We start from the raw sequence: 20,378 nt of genomic DNA, 5'->3' as shown, positions 1-20,378 counted from the left end.
ACTATGAGACGCAAGCAAGACACTAAATAGATATTTGTGGTGCTGTGATCATCGACTTAGTTTTCTTGTGTAAAAAGTAATCATTCAATAATGTGTCATTCAGATGGAAATAATAGATAGATAGATAGATAGATAGATAGATAGATAGATAGATTAAACTTTAACAAAGGACCACAATGGAAATGATTTTATTACTATGCTTATTTTTTTATACACTGTACGTCACATATTTTGATATTTTGTCAAGAAACAAACAATTAATCTCAACAGAGCTCAGTTTTAAAAAATCATTTTCTCATATTAATGTCATTATCTTTATAAAATATTAACCTTTCCCAGTGAATGTTGACAGAAAACATTTATTATTTATTTATTTTTAACATTGATTGACAGACAAGTGTTTTTTTTTGTTTGCTTGCTTGTTTTTCTGTTTTCGAAGGGAACCTATTAAAGATCTCAGCACTTGACTGTGGTGTTTCATGAATAACCTTTTTTTGTTTACGTATTTTAAAATGGTTCAAAACAAATCCTGACTCAACATTAACATAATACATGCAACATAAAGAACAACTGAAGTCCAGTCAGTTACTTCTATCCCTCACCCGGGTGCTCCTATAATCGGACAATCACACACACAAAAAAAGCCTAATTAAACACTTAATTGTCTCAGCTTCCGGTTCCATCTTCTTTAAAAACAATAAAAACACACGCAGCGACCTCACGAGAGGAACGCACACATGTCATCTCCATCCTCCGTCATGAGGAGAAACCACCAACCTAACCTTTGCCAATATTGTGTAAGTTGCTATATTGCATCCTGGCTGCAAGGTAGAGACCGCGTTTGACAATCCAGGAGGGGGGAGAGAGGGAGGAGAGGGGAGGAGGAGAGGAGGAGAGGGGGGAGCTGCTGTATTGTAGCGCCTGCGGGCAATGCTCCCAGTCAATATATATCTCCACAGTCGCTCCTGCGCTCCTATTTGAGCGGGACGCGCTGCCCTCTCAGTGCCGCTGCAGAGGAGTGACAGCCAGCCTCACCGGGACGCTCTCTGCCTCTCCAGGTACGGATGCATACATCTCTTCTCTACTCTACTCAGGTAGCTGGTGGCATGCAGGCAGCTTACTTTGCTAAGATTAGGTGATATTTAATAAAAGAAGTTAAGGAGAGGCCTGCTGTGGTGCGTCTGCATGCAGTGAGAGCATTGCTTTTGGTGCTGCACGTCTTTTATTTTGTAGTTTTTAAAAAAAATAAAATGAGGTTGCCTTTTGTTTTATGGACACAAAATTGTAAAAAAAAATATAGTAGCCTTTATTTAAATATAAGCACTTTTGAAGTTAAAATGCACATACTGCATTTCCACTAGTTTTACAAATGCAATATAGAATAATAAGATGTGATTTTAATGCATTTCCTGTAACTAAGAATGTGGTATTGTTATAAAATTGTATTAATTTTCCAGCAGAATCATCTGATGTTTGCTGTCACATTTAAATGCCATTGAATCATTTTTCTATTCATACATACAATAGATTTGCGGCTTTACTTTATTATAAAATGTGTTTTTTATAAAGTAGTTTGGTTGCAATATCAAATTGAGTTACAAATAAACGTGTTTCTGCCTTATTATGTTGAAAATGAAGCTTTGATTAAACATTAAACTGACTGTGACAATAAATTTACAATCTTTTTATTCTCTTCCAGACAACCAGCTCATCACCCTGACAACCATCTTAGGTAAAGTGTTTAAATTAAAGTTTGAAAAGCACAATTTAAGTTAAAGTCCTTGTGTGCATACTGTACAAAGAGCCCGTCCCACTGGCTGCCAGTGGTGTGGTTGCTGTTGCATGTAACTTGTCAAAGCTTTTAGTGTGGTGAACCTCCTTAATTGCAACAATAGATGTTCAAGCGGTTATAGGCATGTTTGATCATCAGCCCTAAAAGCTTAAAACAAGACCGCAGGGTTTGGATATGGGGCAGCGGGGGGCCAAAGTGCACAGTCAGTGTGGAGAAGCGAGTGGATAGCAGTGGCCAGAAGAGGAAAAAAAATCTACTGTAAAAATGATTTTTATTGATTGGATGGTAGCAGCAGCTGTTAGGCCCCATTATGAGCTCAAAGCCCAGGTCAGAGCCTCGGGGCGGACAAGTGAGCCAATCAAATGGTCGGCCGCTAAACGAGCCAATTCTGGGGTCCAATTGGGAGAGCATTTGGCAACAGCCTGCCATCCTGTGTTACACTCACTGTGTCTTTCATCATCAGCCATCATGCTGAGGGTTTTATAGATGAGGTTGTCTGCTGTCTCTCAACATAACGGGCCATCCATCACCTGTGTTTGCTTCACTGGCCCTTATCTCAAAACTTTGTCATGAGCAGTCTTCAGTTTTACTCCAGTTTTGGACCCTGAACACAGACTTTCATCTGTGAATGACCTGAGGGGGAAAAAAAGACTAAATAAAAGCCTCAAAGCAGAGTGTTTTAAATTGAGGAGCGCACTCCTCCTCACATCTTCTTCCACCGCAGGGTTCACCCGACGGCCTGGCTTAAAGTCTAAAAAGATCACAAAGTTTCTGTAATTTCACAGATGAAAAAAGCATTTATCGTTGGGTACTTACAGTTATTTTCGGTGATTAAAGAAGAGAGGGAAATTAATTAAACTAATGCTGTGGAATGATGAAGAGGGAGGGAAATAAAAAGAGAGACAGTGATCAGTTTTACTTGAGTAAATAGATGAGTTTAAAAGCAGAAATGCAGGTGAACAAGCAGCTTGCTACATAAAATTATGTCAGTAATAAAAATAATGTAAAAAAAATGATTATTTGATTAGTTGTCAACGATTAAATTAATTGCCAACCATTTCCGATAATCGACAAATCGGCTTGAATAATTTGTTAAAGAATAAAACATCTAAATTCTTCGACAGCATCTTAAATGTGATTATTTTCTTGCTTCTTTACTCCTTTATGACAGTAAACTGAATATCTTTGGATTGTGGACCAAACACGACATTTGCGGACGAACACTGACCGGGATTTTTATTATTTTTTTTACCATTTTCTCACATTTTATAGACCAAACAACTAATTGATCAATCAAGAAAGTAATCAACGGTAAAAACAAATGTTACTTACAAAGTTACAAAATATTTAATCGTCGATCACCATTAAAAGGGCACAATGTAGTTTTTGGGCTGAAATTGTAAACAGTAGTGAAAAATCTGTGATACTTAAACTAAATAAAGAACTCTTCATTTTCACAACTGAATAAACTGAACAAACAAATTGACCTTAAAGGACAACACAATTTCACATTGTTTTACTTTGTTTATATGTGGCAGACCCTGCCACCTTTCTAGCTTCAAACAGTGTTCTCGGACCTTATTTTGCTCTGAGAACAGCTTGTTTATTCAGTTATGGAGAAGATAAATATTCCTGCGTTTTTATTATCATCCTATCAGTACTGTACGTATTACCTTTCTGAATTTCTTTTCCTTAACTACATAGTGCCCCTTTCAGTCTTTAAAATTCTTACACCCTTACGCCTTATAATGATGCAATTATGTTATTATTGCTAATTGAGTAATAAAGTTTGACCCGACTTTAACTGCAGAGGTAGAAAGATGAGACAAGAGTATAGGAGAGCAGTTGAACTTATGTACCATGTCCTGACCCAGATCCCAGACCTGGCACTAATGACGCCCTATAGGCATGACGCCAGGCTCTCATTAGGAACCAGGCCTCAAACCCCCTACTCCTCTCTCCCTTCCACACCCGCCTCCATGCAACCCTCAGCCTGGCCGCGTTGCGCCTTTAGCCGCCCTCCGAGGGTCCAGCCCTAAACTCAAGCAGGAGTGTTGTGAGGGGCCCCTTGCACAGGTGCAGAGCCCCCTGTGACGGACTCGTTTTTGCCCCCCAGCCCTGGACCCTGCTAGCCACTGGTACTGCAGTGGAACTAATGAGTAGTGGCAGGTACAGTGAGAACAGAGCAGCGTGGGCCTCCCTGCAGTTAGGTTAGTGGCAACCCTCAGCTTAGGCGGACAACAAATGTGCTCTTGTAATATACACATACGTGCATAATAATATATAGCACCCTTCAGTGCACAAGCAACTTCATCTGGGATATTTAGATTTCTTACCGAGCAATCTTTCAGAACAAATATGGAGGTGAAATTTTAAGGATATTGCTTAAATTTGTGATCACCTTCATTCACACAAAACTGTCTTGTGTCTTCTCAGGTTCAAGGAATACTCTTCTTCATCGACCAAACTGAGGAAAAACTCCAGTGAAATGCACCCTGGCACAAAAGAGAGAACACCTAAAAATCTATCTTGAATTATCATCCTTCACATACTCTTTATAAATATCAAGGCTCAATCATGTCCAAGGACGATGCTTGTAAGGTGACGTCTGCCAGCAAACACAAGGAGCGCAAGCCCAAGAAGCCTCACTACATTCCCCGGCCATGGGGCAAACCCTACAACTACAAATGCTTCCAGTGCCCCTTCACCTGCATGGAGAAGTCCCACCTGTACAACCATATGAAGTACAGCCTGTGCAAGAACTCCCTTTCCCTGCTCATAGAGTCGGACTGGCCGTATAAAAAGGGAAACATCCTGCATCCGGAGCAGCTGCGACCCTTTCAGCAGGCGCACGGCCTTCAAGCTGCGGGGAAAGATCAGCTTGAGCAGGTAACGGGGACCGAGGAGAGACAGAGGAAACAAAGAGCGATGGAGGAGGAAGGTGAGGACAGGGAAAGCCAGGTAGCGGAAGATGAGGAGGAAGGAGGAAGAGGAGAGAGAGTAGAGGTCACGAGGGAGAGCTCGAGTAACGGCAGAGGAGACGCCGCAGAGATCCCTGCCAAGAAACATAAACAGCCAGAGTCGGAGCTTCTGATGGCTGACATGCTCTCCCTGGAAGATCAGCTTCTACGAGCGCGATCAGTCGAGGTAGAAGCCCAACTCAAACACTATAAGCTGTCCAAGACGTGTCTAACGGCGCCCGGCCTGCTGTCGGAGCAGTGGCGGCTCTTAGCGTCCAGCCACACTAAGGCCAAAGCTGATGGTGCTCAGCCCAGAGTGAGCGGTTCAATCCCCTGTTACCCTCCCCCGCCGAACCTGGTGGATTACCAGGATCCCACTGGACTCAACCTGTCAATGCTCGGGGTTGGCTACCCTATCAGCCCCAGCCTCTTCTCCTACATGAACTCCGCCATTCCCACTGCTGCCACAGGTGTCGCCGCCCAGACCCACGCACAGCTCGCCCAGCTCCCTTTCCTGGCGTCGGCTGCTCAGCTGATGCACCCGGCCTCCAGCACCATCACCGACAGAGCTCTTATCCCCCCTCGTCTCTACTACCCCTTCCTGTGTGAGCACACATTCGGACCAGCCTCCAGTCAGAGTGACGCCGGTAAAGTGCTCAAGACGTCCCCGAACGGTCTAGAAGCGAGTTCCCTGTCTGGCTTCCAGCCTAAAGTGAACCTCTGGAAAGTGCCTGCTCTGCGGCCGGGGACCACCGCGGTCTCCCCTGCTGGCTGGGTGTCACCTCAAAGAGACTCCCCTGATCAGGGCTACCGGCTGGGGGAGAAACTTCAGGCTACAGCCAAGGAAGGTAAAGCAAGCTGGGGCCTCAAGAGGACAGGGGCCCCACTGGGGAACCACGAGACTCCTACGGAGAAGAAGCCGGCCATGGGTTTCACTTTGGACCTCCTGAAGAACATTCAGACTGCATCGACTCTTAATATGGCAGCAGACAAACTTCTCTTCCATGGCAGGTAAGGATTTCTAGAAAGTTTCTGACAATCACTGTTTTATCATGTAATTACCGACAGGGATGTTATGATTAAGGGTTAGGGTTTATGAATGGAAAAGTCTTGAATTTCTCCCCTTCTCAGTTTACAGGATGCTCATCTTCAGTCCCGGCCCACTGAACTCTGGTACAACGATCCTCTCACCAGTCCCACCAGTGAAACATCTTCTCTTCCTTCCTCTGGAGGAACCAATTCCCAGGAATCCTCTGCAGCCCGTACAACAGGGGAGGGAGCCTCAGAGTCAGTGGCTGCCCTCCTCAGTGACCTCTCCAAGGCTTTGCAGGAGTACCAGGAGGCCGAGCGCAAGATCTCCCACCTGGAGAAGGAGGACCTTCCCGCCCAGCGCCACCTTTGGGAACACCTCAGCAAAATCCGCAGCGAGCTCTCCCACATCCACCTGGCGTTAGAGCGAACGGCCCGACAGAGCGACGGGCCTCTTGACCTGTCAGTGAAGAGGGGCTCGTCAGATTCGGTTGGCGACCACGGCACGGTGGAGGACAGCAGCTTTAAAGACAACACGACAGAGACGGAGGAGGAGGAGGAGGAAATGGAGGATAAAAAGGAGGAGGAAGAGAACGAGAGGAAGGCGATGAAGGCTTCGTTAGAGAGTCGGAAGCAGTCGTTGGACATGCTGATCAAGATGAGTCAGGCGTCGATGGTGAACGCGGAGGTGCTCTCTCCTGGTGGTCTTGGCATGAGGCCCAGCTCCGCTGAGGCCTTGTGGCCGAGCAGGACCACCAAGTGTGAGGCGGACTCCAGCGTCCTGCTGTGCCCTGACGGCCGATCGGTGGTGTTCACCGACATCCCATCCTCTGTCAAAACCCCAAAGAGACCCCCATCCATACAGCGACTAGAAGCCCAGTGTCCTTTGAGCCCTCTGACAGCCACTGACAATTAAACTTCTGTTCTTCATACAGTTATTCAAATGCAGTTTTCTTCATTGTTACTGACATGTCTTTGATTTTCACTGACCGGGTGAGGACTGTCACTCTTTTCCTCAGTTTAACTTCACACAAACCTCAAACGTTTTGCACCTTATATATAGAGAATGAATGAAAATATTTGAAGGAAAAGTCTTACAAATGCACTACGGACATTGATTGTTACAATAAGATTCTTCTAAAAATGTAACATCAGCACTTATTATAATTTCCATCAGGATCGTTTGAACAGTTAAGTCCATTAAAATCATGTGGAGAGACAATCCTCTGAATGGATTTGTATATATTGTAAATACAGTAAATGTAAGTAAAATGTTTTAAAGGGTAAATGGTTTTATATGGATGATGTCATGTTGGACTGCATCATTTCACTTGATGACGATAAATTGTATTATACACGTTGTATTTCTTTGAATAAACTGAGTAAAAAACAAAGAGTTTCATTCTTTTTATGAATGTGGAATAATTAAATAAATAACAGAAAACAAAAATAATAAAAGAATTTGGTCAAATTGTTTAAATCAGTTACATTTATCAGTTTGCAGCACATGCCCGCTGGAAAGCCCAGGAGGCTAAATGCCATCATCACAATCATTTAGAGTCTAAATAAGCGACTAACGGATTCGTAGTGGCAGCACCACCTGACCCTCCTCTATCTGCCCTGACAGAGTCGGGTGGCTGTGCTAAAGGTGAAGCAGCTCCTTAAGCCAAATTCCCATCAGTGGGGTCACCTGTGCCTCTGCTTGTGGATCCAGGAGCCCCCCCCACCTTCAAAGGTCAGGGCTCCAGGGCTGAGCTCCACGTAGACTACCTGTCGCCCCCAGGATGGTCACCTAGTGCTGGGCTGCCCCGCATCCATTCACCACCCTCACACTCAAGACACGGCAGCAAAGGTCAGCTGCCTCGAACAGGAGCGGCCACATTGGATGTTCAACCTGAAGAGGTCAAAATGCCCATCTGATCTTTTTAACTTTTTTTAATTTAGAGTTGATATTTGCTGAAAGTCTGAATTGAGTTATCACAAAAATCACATTTCTTATTTTACTCATTGTGCTCCATAAAGAAGGCTTTAATTCAAGCAAATAATTGCGAATCTGAATTTTAGGGTTATGTATAATATTCATATATATAATTTAATAAAGGCTGCAACTTAATGCTAATTATTTAATAATATTGTTGATTACTTCTTGATTAATCGATTAGTTGTAAGAATAATTTCATAGAAAATGTCAGAAAATGATGACAAATGTCAAATGGCATTTCCCAAAGCCCAAGATGATGTCCTCAAATGTCTTGTTTTGTCCACAACCAAAAAAAACTCTGTTTACTGTAATAGAGAGGCCTAAAGAAACCAGAAAATATTAACATTTAAGAAGCTCGTATTAAAGGAAGTGTCTTTCTTTTAAATGTAGATGTGGGATCAACATCTATCCGTCCATCCTCTCAATATAACCTCATTGTAAAACAGAAACATCAGACCACTACAGCAAGTACTTATTTATTAAAAAAAGAAAAATACCCTCTGATTCTTGTGCTTTGTCATTTTCTCAGATACTGTAGATCTCTCAATTTTCTCTTTGAAGCAGAGCTGTAAAAATGCTACAATTTTACAATAGTTGTGTATAAACAAAACAACAGAAGAGTTTCATAACAACTGTCGACAATAGAAAAAGAAATCTCAATATCGGCACAATGTCACTGACTTGTTTTAAGGGTTTTTGCTAAATGCCAATTTGGATGTTTTAGATGTTAATCTCTGTTGGCTTCACTAAAATCAGGATCCAAGTAGATAGCTCCCTCATGTGGACAAATGATTTAGAGCCAGATGGACAGCATGGGACAGTCAGCACTTACCAACAAGCAAAGCAAAGCAAAGAAAAGAAAGAATTTAAAACTCACAGCAATGATCTTTGCACCACATTTTCTCAGTCACCTGACACCAACACATTCAATCACACCAGTGCGTCTTTACAGATCATTATCAAAAATAACCGGCCAGAACTACATTTTGCAGTGACTGTATACACACATCCTTCCTCAAAAGGAGAACACATTTAGAGAACTGAGGCCAGTTAGAATAGGCAGCACAGTTGTGAGAAGTAAAGCAGCATGAGAGGAGCGTAAAAGGGTAAGTTCAAATATAAAATTAAGATAACTTACATGTTTTAATTAAATAATTAAAGCCACAGAGTCAGGATGGAATAAGTAAAGCAATACCATAGAAAAAGAACATGCTGTAAAAAGTATAAGACAACAGGTTTTTTATAATTAGTTCTGTAGATGTAATCACATTCATTCAATATTGTAACAATTGATTTTTAACCATTCAATTATGAAGGGCATAGAGGTAAAAGATTTTCAACAAAGCAAGGGCAGATTTCCTTTGACTCTGACCATTCACTGCAACTCTGGCTGCTCATATGGCTCAGTGATGTTGTGTTTATATAGAATGGATGTTATTTCGAATTAAGGAATGTGGTTCGCTCAAACTATACGTCGGATTGAAAGAAATTGAAAATGAGATGACTAAAAAGATGGTTCAAGAACTTAAAAATGACAGAAGAATTAATTAAAGAAGGCATTATGTTTTACAGTGGAGAAACCCCTAAAAACTGAAGCAGCTTTAGTCGATATTTGTATGACACTGTATCATCTGACAATGTTAAAACGATGTGACGAGGTGAGAGGGGTCACTCCCTGTGATGAACTTGAGAATTATCACCTTCCCCCCTACCAGCTTCCCTCCCCAAGCATTTTTGCAGGCCGCTGTTTCCACGTAAAAGCTCCTTTGAAAATAGTGAGGCAGTGGGCAGCTTAAGAACCAGGTACTTCCCCTAGTAGCAGTTAGAAACCCCTTACAGAGCGTCTACATATATAAATAAGGAACTGTTCGCTATCAGATCAACGTTAATAGCGTAAAATGAATAAAAAGTCAGTGCAGATTTCTGGTGAAATTAATTTCTAACTTCCTCGTTATGCATTGGCTTTTCTATCTTGACCTATTTTCAGACCTCAATGCAGTCGAGGGAAGCTAAGAAGTAAAAATGATGCTAACCATCCTGTTCCTGCTCCTGCTCAACACCTCGGCCTGCTGCGGTTTCGGCTTTAAAGGCTGTTCTCAGAACTTCCCCGTGGTCGACGTCATGTGGTGCTTCAACCGGAACATCGCTAACCTCTCTGAAGTCGTTAGCATGATCCCCGATAACATAACAACAATCAACCTGTCCAAGAACAAGATCCAAATCATCCCACCTGGCTCATTCAGTAAGGTGCATGGCCTCCAACACCTGGACCTGAGCCAGAACCTGCTGGTCTCTCTCAGAGGAGGAGAATTCAATGGCCTGGACGTCCTTAAATTTCTCAACCTCACCTGCAACAACATCTCACACATCCACTCCAATGCCTTTGACGGACTCCCCAAGCTGCGAACCCTGATTCTGATCCACAACACACTTGCAACATTCTCTCCAGTGATCTTTAATTCCCTCCCAGCGATTCAAGAAGTCGACCTGTCTCTGAACAGGCTCAAGGCATTCAGCTGTGGAGAGTCCGGTGGATCCTCCACTCTTCAGAGGCTCGATCTTTACGCAAACTTCATCCAGAGAGTTAATGTGAGCTGTTTCCCGGCCCTCGGGTACATCCGGCTTTCCAACAACTCAAAGCTGGAGTTGCAGGCGGATACTTTTGCCTCCAACCCCGGGCTGAAGAGTCTTCTTTGTCAGCGAGTTAAAGCAGAAGAGCTGCTGGGACTCTCGGCACAGACAAAGAAGAATCTCTCTCGGGTGGCATTTTCTCTGTTTGTGGAGAAATCTCCTTTGACTATCTGCGGATTGCTACAAGGAATGGACCGGCTTGTGGGAATAGAGGTACGTCCACTTGTTGAGATTCAGCATCTCATTGCTATGCTAAAATAAATAAATCTAAAAGAAATATTATGCATTTAATCCGATACAGGTTGACTTGAAAGGATCCATGTTACCTCAGACTAACACCAGCCTGCTGGACTGCGCTACTCCACCTATGGTCATTATCAACGATGCCAACTTTGGGGATGTTGCTCAGTTCTCTATTGGGAGGGGGAATACGAGCAAACTTTATCTCAACAACTGTGGTTTGAGGCAGATATCACGTACGACATTTAATGGCTACCCAAGGCTGAAAACGCTGCAGCTGAATCAAAACAAGGTCGTCATTCAGCGGGACACATTCAAAGATCTGACCAACCTCACCTTCTTAAGCTTCGACAGGAGCAAAATTCGTGACATCGACCCCGACTGGTTCGTCCCTCTGAAGAGGCTAACCCGCCTTTCTCTCCTGAAAAATGAAATCACAGAGTTGCCACCAAAGGTATTCAGCGCCCTTACTAAGCTAGAGCAGCTCTACCTGCAATTCAACCTGCTGAAATACATCTCCAAGAAGCCCTTCAGTAAGCTGCGCAAGCTCACGAAGCTCAACCTCAGTTTGAACATCATTGATTTCATTGAGGAAGGCTCCTTCGAAGACCTGACGAGTCTCAGGTATTGAGTGTTCTCTGCTTGCACAGTCATCTTTCATCAACTTTGCTCACTGTCCATTTATTTAACACGTTTATCTGTCATTTAGTTACATGGACTTAAGTGGGAACCGCATCAAGAGGCTGACACCACCGATTCTATCTGGTCTGGTGAATTTGAAGAAATTTGTTCTGTACAACAACCGCCTTCATTTTAAATCCTATGAGACTCCTTTCATCAACCTTACTTCCCTGGAGGTATGTGTTTTGCTCGAGTCAGTAATTGAGAAGAGTGATGCACTGTCTGACGTTTAATCCGTTTACTTGTCTGTCTTCCACGTCTAATTTGAAGTATGTGCAGATGGAGTACCAGGGTCCCGGAGGTCGAGGCATTGGCACCATTGGACCGCATTTCTTCCAGGGTCCACGTAGACTTATCTCACTTGGCATCGGGCACAGCATCAAGGTCAACTTCCATCCTGATGCCTTTGTTCCTCTGGTCCATTTGAAATACCTGTACATAGCTGGAGTGGTTATGAAAACGACCAACCTGAGTGCAACGTTGTCCCCTCTGAAGAACCTTCAGAAGCTGACTCTTTACAGGGCAGACCTCGATGCTCTTCCTGCTAACCTGCTGCCACCAGATAATAGACTGGAAATTCTCAAACTCCAGGCAAATCACCTCCATACCGTGGACAAAACGATGCTGGATGCTCTGCCAAGGTAGAAGAGCTACTTAAACGTCTAGCAAGCAGGAACGATTCGCTTTCTTGTAAAGAGTTAGTTGAGAAGATATCACTCTGATGGTAATAAAGCTAATGGCAGCAGCCTTTAAACAGGGGGTAACCCACAGCTAGCATTGTCTAGCAGTAATAAAATCACCCCTTCTAAAGCTCAGTAATTAACATGATATATTGCACTTTTTGGATCCATAAAATATCAGTAAAAAAACAAACCAGATTACCTCTCAGCCAGGCACAGTAACTTCCAGTGCAACTCACAGCAACTAGCAGACACCAGGAGGTCACTGCACCCGGCCCAGATAAAGTCCAGCACGCAACCACTACAACTTTTTAAACTTTGGGTGTTGTTAAGATTAAGCAAACAAGATATAATATGTTGACAGAGGCCAGCTTGTCAGACAATACATTGTGTTCACTTGTTGAAAAGAGCATCTCACACCATGCTGTCTGTCAAGTGTTATCAACCGGTACATCTGTGGTGTAAGTGTAAATGTCACAAAAATGACATCAAACTTTACCATGGCCTCAGACCACGAGGAGTTTTAGCAGAGTGGTGAATATAGATGAACTACACTGCAGAGTCTCTGTTAACAGTTTATGCTCCATGTGAGTGAGCATCAGCAGCTCAGCCACGGAGCCGCCACGCACTTAACAAGCATCCTGTGTGGCCAGCCTGTAACATTTGCCGAATTTCCAAGAAGGCCCAAATAATTAAGTATTAATCAAAGACAGTGTTTCAGAAAGTTTAAGTTTCTTCTAATTCAGCAATTCACAAAATTGAGAGATTTTATAAGGGAGTCTGGTGAGTTTTTTTTCTGTTGTCGACTGCAGTTGCTGGGGCTTTACCTGAACTGGCATATATTTAAATGTGATCAAAACGTCACTCGTGGTGTTTGTGTGTTTTCAGATTGCGTACTTTGGACATCACAGAAAACCCACTTACCTGTTCCTGTGCTAACGCCTGGTTCAAGACCTGGGCCATCCACAACACTGAGACACAGGTAACAGAAGCTGCAGACAGTATCAACTAAAACTACATGGCTTTCTTTAACAGCTCAAATGTTGTTGTTTTCCCTCCAGGTGTCCTACCTGTACGACCTGCAGTGTGACAACAACAGATCCTCTCCCTACCTGTGGCAGTTTGATGATAAGGCCTGCTCCTATGATGAGGTCTCCTTCACTCTCTTCATCACCTTCTCTGTGTTGGACATTGTGTTTGTATGTGTGTGTCTGGCCTGGCACACACAGGGCCCTACTCTGCGCTACCTGCTGCTCATCGTCAGGGCCAAAATCCGTGGACGTAAGGGGGCAGCAGGGGTCAGATTCCAGTATGATGCATTCATCTCCTACAGCTCTCAGGATGAGGCCTGGGTGATGGAGCAACTGGTGCCAAATCTAGAAAGGCCAGCCGCCGGTGCACCGAGGCTCCGACTGTGCCTCCACCATAGAGACTTCCGCCCCGGTACTGCAGTGCTGGAGAACATCGAGGCGGCCATTTACAACTCCCGCCACACCATTTGTGTGGTGACACGTCATTTCCTGAGAAGTGAGTGGTGCTCCATGGAGTTTCAGCTGGCCAGTCTGAGGCTCTTATGTGATGGCAGTGATGTCCTGCTGCTGGTGTTCCTGGAGGAGATACCCGAACACTGTCTGTCTCCCTACACGCGCTTACGAAAAATCGTACGGAAGAAGACCTACCTGCTGTGGCCCGAGGAACCACAAGAGCAGGACGCTTTCTGGGTCAGACTGGTAGATGCTTTGAAAGACGGGGAAGAGGGAGAGAGAGGAGGAGATGATGAATTGGCACGACTGATTGGCTAGACCAAATGATAACAGTTTCAGCATACCTAAAATTATCTTTTCACAAGTTGTAACTTGCAATGATGATAAAATACTAAAAAATAACTGAGTACAACCAATCCAATCAAATAAGAAATGGCAAGTTGTTGTATTGGAATGACTTGCAGTTGGTGAGAACTGTTTTTAGATCAGATGAGGCCACTGAAAATCTTATAAAGGCCAAAACTGCATTTCAGGAATTCGATTTATGCTGTTGTCATATAGACTAGTCGAAAAATATGTACATATGAGAGTGAAGGAATCCTATTCTGAGACACATTTGATTCTTATTTTACGGTGAATGTTGCAAATTATCTGATGTGCGTAATACCGGCACAATTTCACCACAATCCTGTTTAATGTGTTGTATATCTGTACTGTATATACATGATATTCATTGTTCTTCAAGTAGGCCAGTTTTGCATATATTACAGGACCAGCAATTGTATGAAGGTGGCTCTGGGCCCCCCTGGCCACCCCTTGGTGTCACCACTGTTGTAGACGCACTGTTGTGTACCTTTACTTTAGTAAGCGGAGACATCAAGGACACAGGATTGAGGTCACAGGGTTGTTTATTAAATATATGATATCATTGCTGATGTCATCCACTTTTGACAAAATAGGTGTGAGTTAAGAGAGAATTCCTTCAAATTACCCCACGAGTGTTTCTTTGAACAAACTTCACACTTTGTGCTGTAAGAGCATGGGACGCGCTGCCAGAAGATGTGGTAACAGTTTCAAAAACAGATTGGATACATTTGTACAAGTATGCATATTGTGGTATTTTCTTTTTTGTTGTATGGTTTGAGTCATAGAGTCTGGAGTGAAGGATTTGTACCAGACAACTCAATAAATTCATGTTCACACTTCATTGTTTCCGAATAAAAAGTGCTCCCACGATACAGCTGGGTACTTTCCCCCAGGATCTTCCCACTGCCAAGTGAAGTGTGCATTGTCTCTGTGTCACAGTATATGTGGGTGTTCTCCACATGACAATTTTGAAGTTGGCAGTTATTATAATTTCACTGCAAGTACCTTTCTTTCTTTCTTTGGTTTGTCAAATGTTGTGTATATGGCTTGTAAACTTTTAGGCTCATGGATGTTGTGTTTCACAGTGCACTTAGACTAAACTCAACTGTTTTAGATTATTTTTTAAATGGTGTCTTAGATAGGTACGATATGATATAAAGCTAGAAGTGAAAATGACTTAAGTCTGCTCCTTTTGCATTACTGCACTGTTGGAAAAGTACTGTAAGAAGAGAGAATCTATATTTAGCATCTACGTAAGCTGTTTACTTACTTGACCTGGTTGGTTTGATGAATTACTTTAATAAACATCACCTGGCAGACAGTCTGCTGCACTCGAGTACCTTTTTTGTGACTCAGGAGCCTCCAGTAGAAAGAAAAAAATTACCACCATTATTTCAGTTAGCTAACACTATAAATATGGAATATATATCTATGGCTAACTCAGCAATAATAAACATAAAAAAAAAAAATACTCCAGGATTTCCAAACACTTCATTTATTTGACGTTATACATTCAAATGAAAATAAAAAATATTCATATATATTTAATATAGAGCTAGTGAGCAAGGTACAAGTTTAAAACAAAACACAGAAGTCTTCCGTGTGGCATATGTACAAGGCGTGGTTTGAATACTATACAGTGTGTATCCATAGCTGCACAGGTTTCATGGATGTTTAATATTCTTCACTCAGTTGAGGCACGACTAGATTTCAGTGAGAGGTCAGGGACTGGGCCAAGTGCTTCAAGACTGCCGCGTACAGTAAAACAGTTCAATCTCAACACCTAAACAGTAGGACTTGCAAAGCAAAGCTTATTAGTGTTAAGAGTTCCACACTAAAGCATAAAGTAGGAAAATGAGGCAACATGATCATTCTGCAATTCAAAAGATACTGTACAGTCATGCAAAGTCCTAAATAGTTTAAGTTTTCTGAGATGATATTGTCACACCAAAGTCAAAACTGAGCAAACACAAATCCAGGTTTTAAAAAAATTCCAGTATCACTAACAAGTCACGGTTGTTTACTAAATTTAACAGAAGTCAGGATGTTTGGTTGCACTGCAATAACTGATTGAAGTCACTACACCAAATTGAGACAAAAATAAAAGATTCCTCAAGTAGTCAAGTGATAAGTGCAATCCCACCCCTTCTTTCCTGCTTCACACACAGACACTCCATTTTATAAAACTCTCATACACAAGCAAGTTAAGCATCACATTGATTTCCACTATCAATCAAACCATAGTTATAGTACAGCAGGTGCCCCAACAATCAATAGCAAACCATACTCTTACATATATCCAGTAGTTATGTACAACAGAACTGGTGCAACATTAAACACATTTAAAAATTATTAGATATAGAAACTGTAACAATAATAAAATACAGCAGATACTTAATAATTCATATTGGGAAATATATATTATTCATACTGTGTATTGCTGTCTGTTTTGGCATTCTGAAGGATCAATAAAAATGCTGTCGTATATCCCTCTCACAGCTTATTTGACACATCTCCAACATGGACAGATTATACATCTATGTATTTAATTTTAAAGAAGCTTTACACAGGACTGATTCAATAAAACTGTTTTCCATTAATAAAAAAAATATGACAACTTATCAGAGGCATGGAAGCAGCAGGTCCACATTGAGAATTGACCTTGATTGATTTTTTTCCATTTTCCTATAAGAGTTTCAGCTGATGCTGGCACGGCCGTAGCAATCTGACCACAAACTGAGGTCAGAGCAGAGAAAAGAAACGTCAGATTCTTGATATTCAAATCTTTTTGGAATCTTTCGCCTCAAAAAGCTTCATACGCTCCTGCACAGTCAGTCCCTCTTTCAGGCTCTGTTGAAGATGAGAGAGAGAAAGTCATTTATTGTAAATAGACGATAAAAGTGAATGTGGAGAGGATTAAAAACAAAAAACACACATCAGAAAATGGTTATTTTTTCTGCTAGTCAGCTGTCAATCCTAGGCATGTTTCTGCTCTGGATGACATACTTAAAGGGAAAGTTCACCCCAAAAACCTGTACTGCATTTTACCCATCTAGATTGTTTTGTTATAAGTTGCTGACTTTTGGAGATATCAGCCTCGACATCTTAACAGCAATGTCTCTTCCAGAAATCATGACCCAGTTACTCAAGATATAGTCAGTTCTCCAAGTAGGAACCATTTTCTTTTTTAATGGCATCCTCCAAGGCTGAGCTGTAATGTAAGCTAGGTTAGTCAGCTTCGTTGACTAGCTTCTTGCAATGTGTAGATGTATACTTCCTTCTGTTCCTTCTACTAACAACAAGGTCTGTGGTTTATCTTGAAAAACTGGGTCATGATTTCTGGAAAGAAACATTGCTGTCGAGAAAATGTATTTTCTTAGGGCTTGTTTGCATTATATGCAAGAGAAGGAAGACATCTCTTACGGATGATATCTTCAAACCTCTGCAGCTCACACCAAAACAAACTAGATGGATAAATAGCACTACAGGTCAAAGGAAAAATATGTAATCTTTTTGGGTGAACTGTCCCTTTAAATCTCAATATGAGAAGTACAGGAAAAAGTGGTTATGCAGGAATATGATCATGCCACACGAGTGTAATTACACAATACACAAAATTAAACACAGAGGGTTTGAACACACACAAACAAAAGACAACAATTACAGAGAGTTTTATATTGACGGAGCAAAACAATGGTGCAACTGATGTTGCTTGGAAAAAAAAGAGTGACTTTATCTGTCCATTTAATGTCCTGGAGATTCCTAGTTCATAAGTCCACTGGTGTTCACAAACTATAACAGACCTCTGCCCGTCAGCTTACTGTAAATTTGGGGGTTGCATTTCTGGCTCTGTCCAAAGAAAAAAAAAAAAAAAAAGGCCACTTACCTGCACCTTTAAACATCACTAATTAACATGTTGCATCTCTTTTGTTTGAAAACACAATTTGTAATATTTAAACTATACTTAATGTTTGTTTAACCCAGCCTGGCTACAGCCCTGTTGTGCTAGGCTAAGCTATTAGGCTGCTGCTGTACTGTAGCTTCAGGTTTACCCCACAGATGTAAGATTGGTGTCAATTTTCTTACAACACTCAAAAATACAAATAAGTATTTCCCAAAATGTACGGGAGTGAACTGTGACAAGGAAGGGTTTTGGTTCTGCAACTTGTGATATTCAACTGAGGGGTGGACACTGCAATCGGCTTTGGTGGTGCAGGTTGGGGCAAAAAGGAAGGGTTTGGGGAGAGGGGTGATCATGCAAGGGTGGTAAGCACATGCTTTGCTCTACATCATGCTATACCTACAGCACATCTTGGGACGGGGGTTGGGGGGGAATCATCCCACAATGGGAGTGTCAGCTGTCCCATGAGACCTGTTCAGTGACAGACTGACGGACAAAACAGACAGATGACAAACTTACAGGACAAGCGTAAAAAACGTCCCGACCGACCGACTGTGGAGCACATTTCTACAACACGTGGTGGCTGAGCGGTTAACAGTGATAACGTCTGCACGACAAAAGCTTCAGCATCACGTCACACAGCAAACTGAGATGGGAGCTTTACAGTGACTGTTTTAATTTGAGATAATCAGGGAAGGAAAAACTGTAATTATAATCTAGAAATGATACAATTAAACTTGTCACTCACCTTTGACCTTACGCCTCTTGATTGCTTGGCTTGCTTTTTCAGGAAATCTGGATTACTTTTTGATTTCATGATATCTAAAGACACAATGAAGACATGTCATTATTATTAACATCAAGTAGCATGACAGGATCCAACAGCCTTGAACTGATACATACCCAAACTAAGAGCTACATTGCTAAGGCGTCTTAACCCTTAAATGTCAATAGCGACCGAGGACTTCAGTTCACATTCACTCATTTCATTATATTAAATTAGGCACTCACCTCCTAGAGTGTTAAATTGTTATTGCTGGTTGCAAGTGATAACAGGCATTATAGTGTTTCCCTGTGTGGCCACATGATGGCACTGTTGTCTAGATCTAACTCAACACAATAATGAAAAAGTTTGTTTGTATCAGCTTACTACCACAATAACATGATGGTGCAGAATCATGGTAGGTGCCAGGTATCAGTATGAGAAGTAACAAAAGCTATTACATAAGATAACAGGTCACATTAAGAGATTATAATACATTTGAGAAGATAGATCTATACTTCTATAAATGATTTTTAAAAAATCATAAATGGCAAAATGTTTAGTTTTTTGTGTCTGTTATTATTTACCAGTTAGATGCAATATGGTTTTTAATATATGGCTTAATCTGCCTTATACAGTAAGTGCCAAGGTGTGTAGAAATGTTTGAAAACACCCAATAATTTTATTATTTAAAATGCTAAACCGAAACTGAGCTGCAACAGCACGGTTGGGGCTCTGTTTTATAAACAAACACTTGGTCCATATGACAAAAAGCTATAAATATAAAAATCAGGTTTGATATGTTAAGTCGATTCAATGGCAGGTAAATAATGACTTACCATATCCAGATGTGACCGTTCCATCGACAGTCCTCTCGCCTAAAGCTTCTGTGGCAATGAGCAGCTTCTCCTTCAGTTTGCTGATGTCGCAGTCAGCCTTTGCTTTCACAATGCTGAGCTCTGTATAGATGTCCTTATATTTGTCTGTGGCATATTTCTTGTCCTGTTCAAATAAAATAGTACTGTTATTAGGGTATGACTCATAAGACATGCGATACAGGTTCATGCATTCAAAACATTGTTTGCAATATATAAACATTGGCTCTGCTTACCCTTAAAGCAGACTGCAGCTCGTCTTTCAAAGAGTGGATTTCCTGTTTAAGATACTGGATCTCTGACTCCTTAATTCGTAGCAACACCTACAAGAAGGAGAGAAATAGTCATTTGATTAAAGAGCAAGTGTGTGTGTGTGTGTGTGTGTGTGTATGCTGTGTTTACTTGCCTCCAGTTCGTACACATCTTTGCCCTGTGTGAGTGGTGACAGCGCTGTTTCACCGCTGAAACAGGAGCGCATCCGAGTGATCTCTGTAGTCAGTCGGTTATTTAACTCCTGTTGGACAGAATAAAGTGGTGTTGTAACCGGTAGACAGAGCTGTTTTTGAATGTACACGTGCACATGTGTGTATTCAGACCTGGTTGTGAGCGTTTAGTTCCTGGTTCTCTCTCTGACACTGCCTGAGGGCCTGCCTCTCGGCCTCCAGTGCCTGGGCCAGGTGAGCGTTCTCCAGACATTTCTGAGAGTACTGCTCTGACAACACCTCCAGTTCTCTGTGGATGGACTGCAGCTCCTCCCTACACAGTCAGACCATCATGATATCAACTGGAATTCTCATTTGAGGTTTACCAAATGCAGGAAATATCATTCTTCCCATTTAAAATTTAACAGTTTTCATTAAAACGTACTCGTATTGTAAGCGAAGTTCATCAATGTCAGAGTTCAGTCCACTCAGTTGGGAGCGATGTGTCTTCTCCATTTCCTCCTTGTGTGCATTCTTCATAGCTTCAATAGCTACATCAAAGACAAACGAGAC

General features: G+C 42.0%; 3 protein-coding genes across 6 annotated transcripts in view; 2 read left to right on the top strand and 1 right to left on the bottom strand.

Annotated features, from left to right (window-relative positions):
* The first annotated feature begins 1,694 nt into the window (after positions 1–1,694).
* prr35 (proline rich 35) lies at positions 1,695–6,753 on the top strand. The gene is made up of 3 exons (XM_084341496.1): positions 1,695–1,732; positions 4,229–5,763; positions 5,884–6,753. The coding sequence occupies exons 2-3, from the start codon at positions 4,370–4,372 to the stop codon at positions 6,695–6,697; spliced, it is 2,208 nt and encodes a 735-aa protein (XP_084197622.1). The 5' UTR covers positions 1,695–1,732; positions 4,229–4,369; the 3' UTR covers positions 6,698–6,753.
* Positions 6,754–9,784: 3,031 nt separating this feature from the next.
* On the top strand, positions 9,785–13,983 carry LOC311250210 (uncharacterized protein; the record flags this gene model as incomplete). Its single annotated transcript, XM_084341786.1, has 6 exons — positions 9,785–10,606; positions 10,695–11,257; positions 11,343–11,490; positions 11,585–11,955; positions 12,883–12,976; positions 13,056–13,983. 6 exons carry the CDS (start codon positions 9,785–9,787, stop codon positions 13,794–13,796), a joined length of 2,739 nt encoding a protein of 912 aa, XP_084197912.1. The 3' UTR covers positions 13,797–13,983.
* A 1,340-nt stretch (positions 13,984–15,323) lies between these two features.
* The window catches only part of LOC311250747 (myosin phosphatase Rho interacting protein), a 52,848-nt gene continuing 47,793 nt past the window's right edge, over positions 15,324–20,378 (bottom strand). For 3 of the 4 annotated variants that reach the window (XM_084342743.1, XM_084342745.1, XM_084342746.1), the window contains 7 exons: positions 20,251–20,356; positions 19,980–20,139; positions 19,790–19,897; positions 19,620–19,706; positions 19,348–19,510; positions 18,494–18,567; positions 15,324–16,694 (listed from right to left, as the gene is read on the bottom strand). In XM_084342743.1, the coding sequence (XP_084198869.1) occupies positions 16,623–16,694; positions 18,494–18,567; positions 19,348–19,510; positions 19,620–19,706; positions 19,790–19,897; positions 19,980–20,139; positions 20,251–20,356 (770 nt within the window). In that variant the 3' untranslated portion in view covers positions 15,324–16,622. Of the gene's footprint in view, positions 16,695–18,148; positions 18,232–18,493; positions 18,568–19,347; positions 19,511–19,619; positions 19,707–19,789; positions 19,898–19,979; positions 20,140–20,250; positions 20,357–20,378 lie in introns of all 4 variants that reach the window. The other variant, XM_084342744.1, reaches the window with a different exon arrangement.

The sequence above is a fragment of the Pagrus pagrus genome (genome assembly GCF_965226575.1).
Source record: "Pagrus pagrus genome assembly, chromosome: 21".
Taxonomy (NCBI): domain Eukaryota; kingdom Metazoa; phylum Chordata; class Actinopteri; order Spariformes; family Sparidae; genus Pagrus; species Pagrus pagrus.
The sequence above is the reverse complement of the archived record's forward strand: the minus strand, read 5'-3'. Positions and strand labels throughout refer to the sequence as shown.

What these genes read in the sequence shown, in the direction of transcription:
- prr35 (XM_084341496.1), top strand. Translation starts at nt 4,370, where the DNA reads ATGTCCAAGGACGATGCTTGTAAGGTGACGTCTGCCAGCAAACACAAG. An exon ending in AAACTTCTCTTCCATGGCAG is followed by an intron (nt 5,764 to 5,883) that starts GTAAGGATTTCT and finishes TCCCCTTCTCAG; the next exon opens with TTTACAGGATGCTCATCTTC.